The sequence below is a fragment of the Hyperoodon ampullatus genome, assembly GCF_949752795.1.
Source record: "Hyperoodon ampullatus genome assembly, chromosome: 11".
Taxonomy (NCBI): Eukaryota; Metazoa; Chordata; class Mammalia; order Artiodactyla; family Ziphiidae; genus Hyperoodon; species Hyperoodon ampullatus.
The window spans coordinates 55908864-55926903 of NC_136924.1; the positions used below are offsets into that span (position 1 = coordinate 55908864).

General features: G+C 42.6%; 2 protein-coding genes across 2 annotated transcripts in view; both read right to left on the reverse strand.

Annotated features, from left to right (window-relative positions):
• Positions 1-5939, reverse strand: part of CERS5 (ceramide synthase 5) — a gene marked incomplete at its 5' end in the record, with an annotated part of 34445 nt that extends 28506 nt beyond the window's left edge. The window contains one exon of the mRNA XM_079715176.1: positions 5743-5939. Coding sequence (XP_079571302.1) covers positions 5743-5939 — 197 coding nt within the window. The remainder of the gene's footprint in view (positions 1-5742) is intronic.
• A 4546-nt stretch (positions 5940-10485) lies between these two features.
• Positions 10486-18040, reverse strand: part of LIMA1 (LIM domain and actin binding 1) — a gene marked incomplete at its 3' end in the record, with an annotated part of 75630 nt that continues 68075 nt past the window's right edge. Inside the window, exons 10-11 of the mRNA XM_079715585.1 lie at positions 13218-13351; positions 10486-11494 (exon numbers count right to left, since the gene is read on the reverse strand). Of these exons, the coding sequence (XP_079571711.1) occupies positions 10486-11494; positions 13218-13351 (1143 nt within the window). The remainder of the gene's footprint in view (positions 11495-13217; positions 13352-18040) is intronic.

Here is an 18040-nt window from a genome sequence, read left to right on the forward strand (position 1 = left end):
TCATTCAGAAAATGATTTACATTTTAAAAATCCCATTATTACTATAATTTTTTAGAAAGCCCCACTGTTTAAAACCTGGTCCAATATACTCAGGACTAATCACCTTCTGGTGCTTAAAAACAAGATCAGGGGCTTCCCTGGTGGTCCAGTGGTAAAGAATCCGCCTTCCAATGCAGGGGATGCGGGTTCGATCCTGGTCGGGGAACTAAGATCCCACATGCTACGGGGCAACTAAGCCAGCGCGCCACAACTACTGAGCCTGCGTGCTTCGACTAGAGACCTGGCATGCCACAAACTACAAAGCCCATGTGCTCTGGAGCCCGCGCACAACGAGAGAGAGAAAACCCACACACTACAACTAGAGAGAAGCCCATGCACCGCAACGAAAGATCCCGCAGGCCGCAACTAAGACTGATGCAGCCAAAAATAAATAAATATTTTTTAAAAACATAAATAAAAAATAAATCAAATGTGAATCTACATTAAAATTCTCTTCTTGGTAATTAACATTTATTTGAATCACTATCATCAGCACTGCTCAATAGAAATAATGTGAGCCACATATGTAACTTTAAATTTTCTGATAGGCACTTTAAAATAAGTAAAAAAGAAACAGGTGAAATTAATTTTGATAATATACTTTGTTTAACCCGATATATCCAAAATATTATCATGTCAATATGTAACCAATGTTAAAAATTGAGAGAGTTTACATTTTTTTCCCTGCATTAAGTCTTGAAAATCCGGTGTGTATTTTACACTTAGAACACATCTCAGTGCTGACCAGTCACAGCTGAAATCCCCAAAAGCTAGTAGTTACTGTACTAGCTAGTGGCTCCTATACTGGAAACCACAGTACTAGATAATTCAGAGAGAATTCATATCTAGGAAAACTGCCTTTGCATCCAGGAAAACGAGTTTCAGATTTCTTTTTTTAGTTAGAAGTGACTATGGTTAACTCCTTTTGCAGCAACACCTCAATTAACTTCCCCAAAGATAAAGTAGGAGCGGATTCAACCACAAAGAGCCCAAAACTCAGTGAATTCTTTAGAAAGCAGCTTTATCTGCCTAAAACTACCTCTGGTGAGGAAGCCAAAATAGGTACATCTCCCCCTCCCCACTCTATAAGGAAGATACAGAGTTCACTTGATGCCTCTTCTCCCCATTAATTTCTTCTTTCCCTAGCTAGGAGACCCTAGTTTTCTGAATCAGCAAGTGGCTAAAGCAAAAATATCTGACATGTTTCTTTTCTGTGACAAATATATTGTCTCCAGGGGTAAGCCAGGAACCTGACCTCAGTCACGACAGTATTCAGGGTTGTCTGCAGAGCATCAACACCCACTGCACAGAAAGGGCTAGGGAAATTTTTCCAGGAGAGAGGAGGGACACATAAGGCTTCTGATCATCTGCAGCTTAGTAAGAGGTGGGTTCTTAGATAAGGGCAGAGCCATGTGACCATCTTTTTCAATCTCACTCTGCTGGATCTTCAAACCTGACTTAATTCTGTGATTTACAATTCAATAAGGCCCAACAGAATACCTTTAGGGATGTAGTGGAATGGGCAATCTCCCTTACAACCTAGTCAGCAGCTATGTCCATTCCTCCCAACACTTCTCTCCAGTCTGGAGGACCTACTAATACTGGGTCACAATGTTGTGACATGACATGGACCTAGAAGGAAGGCAGCAGGTCTGTTAGGAAGAGGAAAAAGGTTCTTCTTCCTCCACTTGGCAGAAGTGGGGAAGAACAGGAAAAAAAAAAAAGGCAGCATGCAGCAGAGGTAGCAAGGTTTACAAGAGGAAGATGAAATGAGTGGTTAAGAAATGTGCACAAAAAAGTGAGTCACTGCTCTTGTTTCTAGTTACAAGATAGGCCAGTAAGTGAGTCTATTAGTCCCCTGTGCCAGAGAATGGTATTGAGAAAGTTCCTTAGACATGCCAGTGAGGTTGCCTTGGAAGTAACAGGAGAGAAGAGGGGACTGGAATAATGAATGAGCAGCAAGGAGAGCTCTAATCTATCTCCTGTATAATTCACAAAACAATTTTCTCCTGGCAACATAAAGCTCCTATTGCGATACCATCTTCAAAATAAATGAGCCTATGTAGCTCTGAAGATATCAATATTAAGTCTCAAGCTTATACTTGATCCCAAGGAATAAGTGCTCAGGGACTAGATATTAAATTTCAAACAATTTTATCTTTAAGATCCAATTTAAGTAAGACACGGCAGACCTAGCTTGGACTATTCATTCCCTCAGGTCTCAATCATCAATGTAATATTAAAAGAAGTTTTAAAGAACAGGTGGAAGAGTTTCTTATCTCTCTTTTGATAGGGTATAGGGTAGCATGAGTGTGTGCATGGGGGATGGGGAAAAAGAAAAAGAAACTGCAGAAAGGTGCACAACATGCAAACATTGTTTGGTGAAATTTAACAGAAACAAAGGAATTACAGTTTTGTCTCTCTCAGTCAAGCCAAACATCTATTTCATGTTGAAGATCTAGATTCTGGTTACTCCTCTGGGCATCTCAGTAGACGAGGGTAGACTCTTCTCAAACATTCAATCAGAATTTACTGAACACATGCCACATCTAAGGTATTTTGCAAGGTGCAGGCCACCATAATGCAACCACTTAGCAGAGGCCCACAAAGGAAAAAGCCTCTATTCTTGGGTAGGTAATAATCTCCTATCTGCAGTTCTTTAGCGAAATACCTAGCTACATTAATATATGGTCAGGTGGTTTTTCAAATCGTCCCTATCAGATGAGGCTACAGCTCTCCAGGGAATGTGGGAACTTAAAGAATAAAATGGGGACTTCCCTCGTGGCTCAGTGGTTAAGAATCCGCCTGCTAATGCAGGGTACACGGGTTTGAGCCCCAGCCCAGGAAGCTCCCACATGCCGCGGAGCAACTAAGCCCATGCACCACAACTACTGAGCCTGCACTCTAGAGCCCTTGAGCCACAACTACTGAGCCCATGTGCCACAACTACCGAAGCCCGCACGCCTAGAGCCCATGCTCTGCAACGAGAAGCCACCGCATTGAGAAGTCCGCGCACCCCAACCAAGAGTAGCCCCCGCTTGCTGCAACTAGAGGAAGCCTGCACGCAATAAGGAAGACCGAACGCGGCCATAAATAAATAAATAAATAAAATTATAAAATAATAATAAAATAAACAAATGCTTGGTGTGGTTGATAAGGAAGAGAAAGTAAGGATAAACTGTAAACTCTATATTTTTTCTTTAGGATATTCTTAAAATAACACAGAGATAATTTATCAAAGGGCATAGTGTAAGACATTAATATATGCAGAACAATTTGAAGCAAAAAATGCAAATTTCAGGTCAAACACATTATATTAAATAACCAAGAATAAGATGTACATGGATTTGTTCTCCAAATCCTAGAATAGTAGGAACGGCAGGTTACATCTTAACTCTTGAAAGGGGGTTTTAAGGAATATGAAAAGTGGCCACATCATACAGTGGAAAGAGAATGGGGCTGGGGAAAACACTCTGGATCTTGGTTCTACCTCCTCCCCCAGGTGAGCATGCAGCCTCTGAAAAGCTGCAAAATGTTTCTAAGCCTTAGTTTACTATGTATATAAATGGAGCCTGGAGTTCTAGCTCTTACAGTTTATGATTATTATATGAATCACTTTTAGAAACTAAGTAGTTAGGATTTGAGAAAGGAGAAAAGGTAGGAAAGAGAATAAATGAACCACTATTTCCGATATCCTTTTCTATACTCTACAAGTGGCTTCTATTACCTTTATGGAAGTCCAGCACAGTAAGAGAAGAACTGGTAATCCAGCTGTAATTTCTATTGCTAACTAAAGTGGTAGGTCTTAAAGAGAAACAAAGTAGCAAGACTGCTTCTAGGCTTAAACTTTCCTAAGGTCAAACATGACATGAACAAGGTACCTGTCCTTACTAGCCAAGGAATATCATGCTAGAATGCTTTCACATCAGTATTCCCATCCACCCCTTCTCCCCTGACACTGGAGCACCACAGAAACATTCAGATAGAATTCCCACAGGTAAAAAGGATCCTTTCCAGTGGCTGTGCCAGGGGATATGTCCGTCTTCACAGTCATCTGGGGGCACTCCTGGGAAATCTGAAGATATATGCAAGCTTATATAAAATGAGTGTTTAGAAGCAACAAGCTAGTTCCTCTTACCACTAACTTGGGGAAATTTCCATATTAGTATATATTTATATGAAAAGCAGAGAATCTTTTCCTAGGACGATGAACTTTTTTTTTTCCTCTCCTGAATTGTGTATTTTCCTTTTCAGGCATTATACTGTCTTTCTCTATTTTTTTTTTTTTTTTGCTCTCATATACAGATGCGAAGGTGGAGAGTACCTGGACCTACGTTACTCCGAAGAGGGACAAGCGGTTTGTGCCTCCACCCCAGGAATACTTAATACAATGACTATACTTAAACTTCTGGCACAGCACTTTGACAACAATACATAAACACTGTTAAATAATGGATGAATGGTGGGAAACATATAACATATATTTTGAAAGATTTTTGTGTCAGAAATAGTAGGCAAATCAAAGAAGTAATCCAAAACAGATAATATTAGATTTTCAGACAGTAACAGATTAGTCTATCTGCAATATAGTCCCATCCTCGAAAGGGCATTCCTGCTCTACAGGCCAAAGGAACAAAAGATGTCAAAGTGCCATCCTCATTACCTGAGACCTATGCAGAAAGAAGTCACCTTTCCCGGGGTATGAGTAGACTCGATCAAAATCACTCACAGCTATAAGACCACATTGTAAAATCACCACAACAAGTCCTCAATGGATATCTTTATCTTAGACAGCAGACAGGAGCCGCTCACTCAATGAAAAGTGAAAACACTTTCTGTCAAGAACACATGGTCACTTAGAAGCTGGCTCAGTACAGCTGTTGTCTCAATACAGCTGTTGTCTCATACGCCCTAAGGCTCTCCATCCTTTCAACATGACCACTCCTCCTTCCATTTCAGGCCTCCAAGGCCTGTTCTGCAACTAATTTGACACCTTTCCATACTTTGGAAGACTCAGGCTCCACCACACCCTATCCCTACCAGACTTCTACTGTCTTACGGGCTCTGGCAGAATTTTATTGAAACACACACACACACCCACACACACACACACCCACACACACACACACACACACACACACACACGCGCGCGCGTCCATGCGGTGTGACGAACCAAGGCTTAGGGCCTAACTAATCCTGTGCCCCTCAACTCTCTGGAACTAGAGTGTCCTCACAAATCTTATCTTCCCATGAACCCATTTCTTCGGCTTGGAACGTCTGGCTCTTGCGCCGACCCTTCAGCTTCCATGCCCCCAACTAGTTCTGGTTCTGGCAGCCCTTTCTTGTTTCCCGCCTCGGGTTCTCGGTCGCAGCGCGCAGTTTCTTGGTCTGCAGAATCCTTGGATGTTGGGGAGAGGCCTATGAGACACCCACCCCGGGCTCTCAAATTGAATGGGTCCAGTGTCCCCTTCGACCCTCACTCTTCCAATGTCCAAGCCCCAAACTCCCTGTCTTTACCTAGGCTCCACGACCACCTAGCCCACCCTCGGAGCATCCCGCGCGCGGCCCAGGCTCTCCCAGCCTCCTGCTTCCGGGCTGTCCCTACAGTTCGTCTTCCGGTCCTCGACCTCCGCCTCTCCCCCCGGGCCGGTTTCACCAGCCCGCGCCCACAGCCCTTCGCGCCGCTCGCCCGCGGGCTCTCACCGCTCGAAGAGTAGCCTCACGGAGAACACGCCCGCCGCCAGCGGGAACACCGAGAGGATGTGCCGGGCCCGCGGGTAGCCGTAGCCGTCGCCTGGCCCCTCGAGGTCGGCCCAGCTCACGTTCTGGGGCAGCCAGAAGCGCTCGCTCCACAGCCAGCCCCACAGCAGGCCCAGGGCTCCCGCCGCCACTGTCGCCATCTTACGCCCACCCCGCGGCCACCGCCGCCAGAGCTTCAGCTGCCGCCACGGCCAACAGAACCCCCGGGGAGGCGGCCCCGGGGCGGGGCCGGACCGGCGGCCACCCCCTTCCGGCCCCTTCTTGCCCCCGTCACGTCTCAGCCCGCCTCCTCTGCGGGGTCCGGCTTCTTCACCGCCCATCCCGCCTCCCCGCCCACCTCCCTCACCGCAGCCTCCCCGGCCGCCTTTCCTCGGGACTCCGCCTCCCGACCCCGGCCACGCCCCTCCTTTTCCCGCCCCGCCTCCACCCAGCCCTGGTCCCACCCCGCACAGGCACTCAACGCTCGTGCTGCCCCTTTTTGCTACCGGTTTCGGCCAAGATTTTCCTCCTTCCTCACTCTCCCGTCCAGCTACGGCTACACCCCTTATTTCAGGCATAGCTCCCTTATGGGGACATTCTTCTCAGTCCAGCCAGCTTAAGCTGTTCCTGCTCCCTGGAAGGCCATACCTCTCTCTCGCTCTCTCTCTCCCCGCTCCCTCACAGCCCCCATCTTTCACTAGGGTTTATCGCCATCTCAGCTGGTTCCGCCTATTAGCAGCGTTCTTTTTGCTCCCCACCCTTTTTCTCTCTTCGTGCCCCTCCATGATCTCAACCCCCTGTCCTCGTATATCCCTCAAAATTGACTTTTAAAAATCCTTTTATTCTTCTCATGAGAAAGGAAATGGAAGATATCCAAGGGAAAATATAAAGGAAAAAGAAAAGTAGATGATGGCCAATGTTTAATGAGGTTTACTATATGCCAAGTACTGCACTGAACATTTTACACACATTATTTAACTTCCTCATTCTGTGAAGTAGGATTTACTATTTTATGGATGAGTTAACTGAGGTCCAGAGCGCAGCTTGCCCGAGGCTATATAAACAAGTGGTAGAGCTGAGCTTCTGAACTAGAAAGTCTTTAGATTCCAGAACCCTGCGGCTTTATCCTACAAAACTCCTTAATTTTAGATTTCCACATTAAACATTGAACTCTTTTGTGGATCTACATAAACAGGGAGGGGAGCCATAGACAAGAAACCTTCAAAACACTGAATTCTAAATTGTCCCTCAATCGCTGGAGAACGCTGAACCGTGGGTGCCAACCATTCAAACCTGGCTACAAGGTTAATTACCACAGGCTACCTAGAATGATCTGAAAAAAGATTAAAGAACTAATCTTGTCCAAGGACAGATAGAGTATCTTTATACTAGTAGGCATGCTTGCAGCAGAAGATAAAGAATTTCAAAGGGAGAGAAAGAAGAGAAAAAAAAGGAGCCACCTTAAGGAGTAGACTAGAAGGTCTGCTTTAGTTCAGTGGTTCTCAAACCTTAGTGTGCCACAGCTCAGACATTAGCTTCTCTCATCTCCCACATGGAGAGTTTGCTAAAAGTTTTCTGGGCTCCATCCAAAGAGATTCTGATTCAGGAGGTTCAGGGTAGGCCCATGAATGTGCATTTCTCATTTCTAACAAACTCAGAGGTCATGCCACTACTGCTGGTCTGAGAACCACACTGCCTGAAGCCATTTTCATCCAAACCCAGAAATAGCTTAATGGTAACTACCCTATATTCAAGATATGTTTTAAAAGAAGTAAACTCACAGGACTTCCCCGGTGGTCCAGTGGTTAAGACTCCATGCCCCCACTGCAGGGGGCATGGATTCGATCCCTGGTTGGGGAACTAAGATCCCACATGCCGTGTGGTGTGGCCAAAATAAATAAATAAAGAAGTAAACTCTCTCTGATCCCATGGGAATTCAAAGCAGAGCCCCAAGGAACAAAGAACATGCTAACTTAGCATGCAGAGGCCAACACACAATGATCTTGGTCTCAAGATCTATTCCCAGAAAAACACGTATGTACCATTTCTCAACCTCTTGACTGTTAGAAAACATATTGCTGACGAAATACGTAATGAAAGCAAATTTAGTACAGGTTTCACTTTGGCCAGGAGTGATCTGACCAGCAAGCTGGTAAAAGAACTAAGTTCGCCCCTGTAGCAGTCATGGACAGTCTCCTTAACCATCTGAAGTCCCAAGCTGGCCCTTTTGCCTGCTTTACCAACAGAAAAATTCACATCATCCTATTGTCAACACTGACATAGTCCAACAAGTTGCCTTCATTTAGAGAGCTGAGAGAATAAATGATAAGCACTTTTTATTTGGCTGTAGGTTCTTTTGTTTTCTAAGAATGTTTAGTGTTATCTGGTCATTCTCTTGATAAGAATATCCTTTTATTTTGATTATGGAGCTAATTCTTGTCTCTACTGTCTGTACCTATGTCTATCTTGGCCCTTGAAAGGCACAGAAAGGAGTTCTTCCAAGGGTAATCTCAGCCCCCAAGTACCTGATATATGGTGACATACTCAACTGATACCCATTAATGCCAGCCATAGGCACTCAGACTTTTTGTATAAGGTTAGTAGACATAGGGAGTACAATGTGGAAGGGTTAGAGCAGCAAGCAGTGAGTCACAGAGTAAAGGTAGCTAAACCCAAGCCAAGATTGGATATTTTATAAATGTCAGCAGGAACTTCTGGATTAACTGTTCAGTGAACAGGGCTTTCTAAATGACTTCAGCCTGTGTTGGGGCCAAGAGCAGATAGTAGTACCCGGACATGCACTTAGAAGACCAGGCAAGATGCTGGAACACACAGTGACCCTGGAAAATGTTAACAGATGACTCAAAAAGCATTTCTATCTCCAAGGAAATCTACACTCCCATTAAAAAAGGTACCTTAATTGGGGCAGTTGCCTCTGCAAGCAAGGAAATCAAACAACCAACTATGCCTCTGCCCAGGGTAGAAAACAAGTCCATTTTCAGCAGAGGCATTTGGAAATTCCATTTAGCATTTAGGTATACTTGTAAGGTAAATTATTAAATGCGGAGTACAATTAACAATAAAAAACCACCACTGCATTTTGAATTGGTAAAACAAACAGCTCACCTTGAATGTACAAATAATTCTCTTGCCAAGTTGCTTTCAATTTTCAAGAAAAATGTTTTCTAGGCGGATGAAAGCCTAAGATCAGCCCAACACCACCACCTAGTGGTAAGAAGTATACATTGCATGTCTCTTCACTTGATACCCATCAGACCCATCTGCCTTTTCTACCCAAACTGCTAAGGTAAAAGCAGGTCCTGAGAGACTGTAACAATGTAAAATAATAATGGAAAAGGAACATTGAAAACTTCAAGTGTAAATTAAAAGCTTTATTGAATAAAAATGTTTCAGAGTAAGCAAGACTGTAAGAAAGCAGAATATTTTACATCTCTAAAAAATATCAGAGCTAAATCTCTAAAAATGCAGTATAAAGAAAAGCCTATACCTTAAAACACCTCTCTCCCCCAACATACAATTTGGAATATCAATTATGTACAACAACTGTACTCAAGTTTATATTGTTCCAAAACCTTAATACTAGAAAACCATCTCCCAAAAAAGGCCTATAACTGGTTTAATTGCACCCTAGGAATACTGTCTGCCATAAAAATCAATACATTTCAGAGCTTATAAGTATTAAAAAACTAGTGTCCCAGAAAGGGGATATCAGAAGTAGAATATAGGGTTTGGGGATCTGAGCTCAAGTGGTTTAAGGCGTTTTTCTTTTTCTGTTACTCCTCCTTTAAACTCATCACTTTGCTCTAATATGCAACATGGCAAACAGCAATACAAAAGATCTTATAAAAATATTGCAGCTTACAGTAAATTATGAGAAGCACAGATACCACCAGAGAAGAAAGCAATCACTTGGGGGTGTAGTCAAACTCATTGGCAAATACCATAGCTTATTTGGGACACAATGAATCTCTCCAAGCACTAAGGGTGCTCAAAAGGTGCTCCAAAAAGATGGTTATGCTATATCTCAATAATCCAGTTCAGGATGTGGTTTAGAAAGCAGGATGCAATAAATTCCCCATATATATCGGAGCAAGCAGTAAATTCCCCATATGTATCAGAGTAAGAAAATTAACCTAAATTTTTTTTAAAAAGACTAAATATTTGATCTCTTAACAGAGGACTACTAAACAATAAATTGGTAGTCATGTAAAAATATACAAACTGTGCCCTTTATACTAAAGTGCATTCAGTCACAATGTTTAGGCCCCTAAATCCCTTCTGCATGTTTCCTAATTCCACAATTGAATTTTTAGTGTAACAGTGTACTACTAATCATCTCTCCATTTTCATATTGTCTTTTGGGAGTACAGTGGAAGCTGGATCATATCCGTTGGAATATCCCCCGCCACACATACATACACACTCCCAACCCCCAAAAGACCTTAAAGCAGTTGTGTATATCATCATTGCTAAAAGAGAGGATTTAAGTAATGTTATCTAGCATTTAGAATCAGTTCACTTAAGCTGCACAGTATGGGATTTTTTTGAAGCAAGAACTCTTTCCCAAAGTTACTTCCACATAAATTACAGCTCATGCTAAGACAGCTGTTTTGTGCATCACTTTGATAAAGGGCAGTGGCTCACTAACACTAACATAAATTTAAGGCCCAGCATCATTGCAATTTGTTATTCCTCATCTTCATCCTCATCATAGTACCGATTTCTCTTTATCTGTTCCTCCACAGAGAGCTCTTTGACTACTTCTCCCTCCCAGAATCCCACATCCTGGGATTTCTGATTCTGAGTAGTGAATTCTTTAGTGGAGGTGTCATCTGCAAAGCTAGACCAATTTTTAGACTTGGGTTCTAGTGAAGACTGCTGTGTGAGAAGGTTTCTATCACCTTCATCTAAGTTTGCACCATTTTCTATAAGATTTTCACTCCCCATCTCAAAACTGTGAACTTCCTTACTTCTCCTTCCTGCCTCCTCTCCTCTAGATCCCTTGTTTGGCCACGTTGTTTTTTCCACACTTTCATTCTTCTCGGAGGCGTTGGCATTTTCCATTTGTTTCCTTTCTGCTGCTACACCTCCTCCAAACTCCTCACTCTGCTCTGACATGCTCCAGCCTTTCCTGATAGATGGGGACAAGGTTTTGGGGCTCTTGACTGAAGAGGTTCGAAATGAAGCTGCTACAGTGAATGGGCGGCTTCTCTCCTTCAGTGAAGAAGTTCGTCTTAGCTTCTTCAGATCCAGATCTACATCCTCAGGAGCTTCAGGCTTGCTGATTTCATCCTCAGGAGGCCACTTAGGCTTCGATACTTTGATCCCTTCCTCCAAGGCACTTCCTGAACTGCCAAGTTCAGTAGGGGGCGGCCAGGCAATCCTCAACTTCTTGGTTTCAGCTGGCTTGTCTTCTTTCTCCAGCGGGGACGAGGCCTTGGCTTCCATACTTGCAGTCAGCACACCAACCTTAGCAATGGGGGCATCTTCTACCCCTGGGCTCTGAGGGGTCTCCCCTGCATTTGGAAGCTGGGCTGGTCTCTCCAATGTTTCTTCGTTTTCATTTTTGCTTGCCCACAGATCCTTGTGTGGTCTGTGTCCAAAGCCTTCATCATAGTTGCCTTTAGATTTAAAGAGTTGATTGAAGTGAGGCTTGCAATAGATTCTCCCATGTAAAGAGGCATATGTTCCTAGACTGTTGTTTTTAAAAAAAAGCATAAAGTTAACAAATCTGTATACTCTTATTTACACCAGTAGGCTGAAACCTGGCAATTCCAGTATATTCAGAAGATGCTAAGTGAGAAAAATACCTTTAAAAGCACATCAGTCACTGAGGGTGTCCTTTTAAGCACATTTGTTTTACTATCCTTATAAAAAACATGCTCAATTCTAGTTCTGAACCTTCATAAGACATTCTTCCACCTGGTACATGCTCCCATTTTCAAGTGATTTCACTCCCCTCTGTCAAAACTGTTGCAAAAGTTACTTCTTCCAGGAAGTCTTCCCTAGGTAGTCCCACCTAGCTCTGATTATTCATATTATTTCCTAAGTATTTCTAACCTATAACTACTTTTTTTTTTTTTTTTTTTTTTTGCTGTACACGGGCCTCTCACTGCTGTGGCCTCTCCCGTTGCGGAGCACAGGCTCCAGACACACAGGCTCCGCGGCCATGGCTCACGGGCCCAGCCGCTCCGCGGCATGTGGGATCTTCCGGGATCGGGGCACGAACCCGTGTCCCCTGCATCGGCAGGCGGACTCTCAACCACTGCGCCACCAGGGAAGCCCTATAACTACTTTTAATGATATTCCTTTGTAAAAAGTTGCATCTTTTCCCTCCTAGTTTCCCATTTGTGTTATAATTTAAAAGCATGTTTTTACAGGAATGGGTATAATGCTCTGCCAACGCTTGGCAGTGAGCAGACGTCAGTGACTAAATAAAGGAAAGCTATGGTTAATAGGAGAACGGTGAGCAGTAGCCAGAAGTTGGTCTACCCTAACAAGAGCGCTGGACAGGCCTTTAGGACATCTGGTGTCTCTCGCAGGGTAACACATTTTAAAGGGGGTAAAAACAACAGCATTTCCACAGAAGAAATATAAAAATTCAAGAATTTAGAAAAATGTGCTCTGGAGAAAAAAATACAGTGGGCAGAAAAAGAACCACTGTGTGGAAGTTACAGAGGCACATTTTGGCTCAACAGAAGGGAAAGTTTTCAAGCTAGCACTAACACTGGAACTAGCTGTAGTGGGGTATTAACCCCTGCAGAAGTGCCACGCAGGTGCCAGGACATCTTTCAACAGTATGCTGGAAAGGGTGCTTGCTCTGGAAGGAAGGCTGGAGGAAATGACATCTTGGTTACTTCCTCCTCCAAGGTTCTATGGTTAAAATGAGTTAATATGGAATATTTCCCCAATTTGCCACATTTATATCCATACTTTGAGTAACTTGGAAGAAATGATACATAATTATTTTCTCAGAAAATAAAATGAAGCAATATACAGAAAAATATATGCCCTTCAGGATCTATTATTATTGCTATTTCTGCCATTTATATAGTGTTTGGGATAATTTCAAGGGCTTCAACAAGTATCCTCTTGAGATTTCTTAACTGTATGATTCTATGATACCAAGGGAAAACATTCTACTAAATTAGGTCACAGGGGCAGTTACCTGCAACTTACATGATTTAAGCTTCGGTCCTAACATGTAAATTAACATGTGAGAGTACCAAGAAGTTCTAAACACCATTACCATTTGATATAAAATGCCTGTCATTAAATGGTACTTTTTACTTTCTTCAGAGGCCCTCAACAGCACACACTATTAGCACCACAGATTTTAGTACCAGTGTTCTAAAAACCAAACACTCCCTCTGGAGGTCCAAACACACAGAGAGATGGCTTGTTTTGGTCTGGCTTACCTCAGTTTGTTGTTGCAATAGGAACAACGGAAGCAGCTGATGTGAAACACCTGCTTGTTGGCCAAGAGACGCTCCATTGAGTAGACTGTTTTCTGACATTCCACGCAGGTCTCTCTTGCAGGTGCCTGAAACTTCTAGGAAAAGAAAAGGACAACTTTAGCTAGCAAAGCCAGCGATGAGTTAGTACTCTGCTGAAGTGGGCCCCGGGATTTGTTATCTAAGGGCTCCCTTACCTGGTCTGTCATTTCTCAGAGGAACAGTAAGACTACTGCAATTCTATCGGTTGACTCTCTAAAGCCAAGAGGTTCTCCTGAATTCCTTACCCAGATTGTCTGGCTGCCATAAGTGCAGCAGCCACTGAGGATGGGTGGAGCTAGGGCTGGACCGCAGAGAAAGGCTTAGACAAACCACCACACACACACACACACACACAAGAACACACAAAATGATTCTGCGCACAGGAAATGAGGAGAAAATGTCATCACATACAGAAGAAAGAAGTTTGATGGTTTGATCCAAGCACCAAATAAGAAGCAGAACAGACTTTTTAAAGACCAGATTCTGAAGGGGGTAACTTTCAAGGAGAGAAAGCATTTGGCTTTGGGAAGTAGGAAAAGACTTTTAAAATCTTTTTACTTATTTATTTATTTATTTATTTTATTGAAGTCGAGTTGATTTACCATGTTGTGCCCATCTCTGCTGTACAACAAAGTGACTCAGTTATACACAGAGACATTTTTTTAATATTCATAAAAGACACTTTGATAAAGCATCTCTCAGTCCCCTCTGCATATAATCTTGACTTGCTCAATCCACTAGACATAACATTTTTAAATAAAGCAAAATTGACACATAAATGGAACATTTTAAAAGACACACAAACTATTTTATTAGGATTCCAGAAGAAAGCATAGCCCAATAAAGCTATAGGTTCTACAATCTTTTTAAAACACCAAATGGAGAATAAAACTAATGTACTGGGTAGGGGGGTAAGTCACAACGGGGATACATGAACTGTTTGTAAAGTGTGGAATATGGGCAGGGTGAGCACAGCTGTTGCTGGTAAACTCAGTCCTAAACTACATAAAGTAGGTTGTATTAGCACTGATGAAAGCTAGAATTCCAAAACCATAAGTTTGTACATGATAAGAAATAGTTACATGGCCACTAGGGGTGGGGGTAAGAAGTCCCTAGGTGTGTGTGACTCTTGATTTGTCCCAACAGAAACAGCTCAACCAGTAAATGCAGAAGCAGCTTTAGTTAAGGTGGCCTGGAAGCTCTTTCAGGCACCTTGGTGGCCTCTGCCACCAAGACCGGTATGGTGGTAAATAATACAATTTAGTCCCAAAGCCCAGGGCCTGAATGGTTAAGGTAAGCCTAAGATAAACCAGCTTATGGGTAAGACAGAATTTTGATTAAAAAATCTGAAAATAGACCCATAAAAAAAATTCAGACTGCTGGTTCACTTGCCACATGATTCACTAGGAAGTAAAGCAAAAATAGGAATGGTTTTCCAAGTAGATTTGGACAGAAAATGAGAGTAGAAAATGGGCATAAAATGGAAGTAAAGGTTAATATCTATAAAAGGGAGTTTAATAAAATTAGTGCTCCCAAATAGCACCAAAGAATTTAAAAATGAAGGAGGAGGGCTGAGTGTTAACAGCAGCCCCTCCATTCCTAGGGTTAGAGTCGAAAAGAAAGACTTAAAGAATCAAAGACCACAGCTACAACTTAATAAGTTTACCAACCATAAGGGAGGAACTTAAATATGATCAAATGTTATTGTACTGAATGCTGCTAGCAGATATTAGGGCGTTATTTGGAGCTCAGAATTGTTTTTTCTTTTTTAAAAATTTATTTTATTGAAGTATAGTTGATTTACAATGTGTTGGTTTCTGGTGTACAGCAAAGTGATTCAGTTTTACATATATATAGTCTTTTTCATATTCTTTTCCATTACGGTTTATTACAGGATACTGAGCATAGTTCCCTGTGCTATGCAGTAGGACCTCACTGTAGAATTGTTTTTTCTTTCTCTCTTTTGCTTTTTTTTTTTCCTTTGGCCGCACCTCATGGCTTGTGAGTTTGAACCCAGGCCCTCAGCAGTGAGAGTTTGGAGTCCTAACCACTGGACTGCCAAGGAATTCCGAAATTGTTTTTTCTTATATGGATGGACACATCTAACAAGATAGGACCTAAGTGGAGATGTCCTTGCATAATTTAATTAGGTTTCTCTAAAAGGACTAGGTCCCTGTCTAGCAAGCAGGAAATACATTAAAAGGCAGAATAAAATTTGGGTATAATAGTACAACTGGAGCCACTGGAGAGCGGCTGTACAAATCACAATTCAGACAATGTAAAAGTAATAGGACAAATGTATTTACTTATCAGATTGAAAATCTTTTTCAGTTGCAAGATGAATATTGTATTTATAATACTTAGGAGAATAAGTGCTCATTCTGGTCGCTAAAGAAAGAGCAGGAGACAGAAATTTCCCATGGTAGAGGAGGAAATGGGTATTATTCTGCTAAAGGGGACTGGAAGCCTACAGAGCATGCCTCTGTTACACACACACACACACACACACACACACATACACACACACACAGAGAACACACGGTAGGAGGAGGGTGCAGGCCAGTGAATAGAAAGGAAAACCTGAGAGAAAGCTGCAAGTTGAGCTCACATTAGGAGGAAAGTGGAAGGCAGGAGCAGAAATTAGGTACCGGGAGCAGGAATCAGAGGCTGGAAGAGACAAACAGGAACCTTCAATGAATACACAGCATTGGTGTGCCCTGGAGGGCTTTTTTCTGCAGCTGAGCTGAAACTCAGTTACAGACTCATATCCAAGAATAAGACCACATTTTCTTTCTTTTTCAAGTAACTCTGCTAATCGTGGCAAAATCAGCCTCACTCACATCTACCTGAGGCTAGATCAGAGTACCAGCTCAGAAGAGAGAGCTTTTATAGCCTTCACCCAAGGAGTGAACAATTCTTTAGTGTCTTTCTACCTCCCACACCTGACCCCCGCACCAGTGGCTCCCTCTTGAATGGAGCCTTCCACAACAAGTGAAAAGGCATTCCTCCCCTTAACATCAAATTAATGGACTGCTAGCTCAAATATCTGACTAACTACAAGCTTCTACCTTGCCAGACCTACCAGATTCCCATTATTCCTCTTCCTTTTTTCCATACACCCTTTTCAAATTATTTAATGAAGGTTGATGCGGCAGCTGCCCAAGGGCCCTTATAGCATCATAAAGACAAGAGGAGCCCAACATGGTAACATGCCAAGTCAGAGTGGCTGTGGCTGTGCATTCCCTTTATTTCCTCTGTCCTGGGCTCTCAGCCACTTTTCTGTAATCTCCCCCATGTCTATTCAGACAGCAGGAAGCACAGTCAGTGCCCAAACCTCTACCGTTATGGTAGGCCTGGCCCACACCCCGCCCAGGCCGTCATGGTATGCCTGAACTTGCACAGCCACCTTTAAAACACTGCCAATATTAGAATGTCAGACATTTTTTATCTTTCCAATATATTTTTTCAGTTAGTAAGATGTTTTTTCACCTCCCCTCCCTCACCATTTTTCAAATGTAGAAACTAAGGTACCAGGATGTCAGATGCCTTATAGAAGTTTGCACAGTCAATAAAAGAATTAAGATTAAAACTCAGAATTCCCGACTCACAAACCAATAGAGTATTTTCTCAATTGTCCTGGAATAAATTTCCATAACTAAAGGAAACCCTTTGGGGAAGGGAGCAGATGCTAACTAACTCAAATGAACATAATTTCACCATGGCATTGTGAACAAACGACAGTCTTCACTTTGTTTCGAATTAAAATATGCAGATAATATCTTCAGGATATTTAGGAATGAGTGAGATAATATATAAATAATTGATGTCCCTAAACACTGTCACGTCTTTCCCATCTGAGGGATGTTACAGGCCTCCTGTAGATCAGCATCTACTTAAAGCTTTTTTACAATAAATTTTTATGACTTCATCTACATTCTTTCACTCTCTTGTCTCATATATATTTTTTAGTCTAATGAATGCTCCAGTTTGGGTACACGTCTGTGTGTGGGAGGGGAGCAGGTAGCAGCTGGCCATAAATGGTGAAGCTAATTAGCCTTTAGACACAGTGAAATCAAAAGAAAAATCTGTATTGATGTCAGGCCTCCATTCCTCAGATAGAACACTATAAAAAGCCTTTCATTTCCTCCTTACAATTTGTACAAAATACCTGGGTAATTAAATTGAAATTCTTCACCATATAGTAAGTGCTTGGGCTGGCTCTGAACAGCCTTAACCCTTCCCCTAGCTTTCTGTGAAACTCTTTATGAAAGCATTTTGGAGATATTCACACCTTAAACAGATCCCTCTACGTGTAGAGGAAGGGTTAGTGCTCTGAGAAAGCAGTAATGATGTAGGTAGTGAGAAAAGATTGTAGATGCCCTTCTAGCATAATTCTGGTAGATTTGCAAAATAGCACAAAACCTCCTACCCTGTCCATGGAGGAAGGGACAGGGCACAGAGGGTACAGCCTCTCATGCAGGCTGCCATGTTTTCTCTACACATCCATCAGCAGGACCAGCCTAGGAACCTGGGAGAGGGCTATCCTAGACCAGTAGGTGTTCCCAGGGCCAGTCACATCTCCTTCCTTATCCTCCCCCCAGAAACATTTAGGGAGTAACTTATTTCAGTGGGAGGACATAAAGCTTAAGAGACCTCTGGGTTTCTTGAGTTGAAAGGTTCTGATCCTTCCGACAGGGCCCACTGAGCTCTAGACCCAGAACATCTCTTTTGAGAAGGAACCTGCA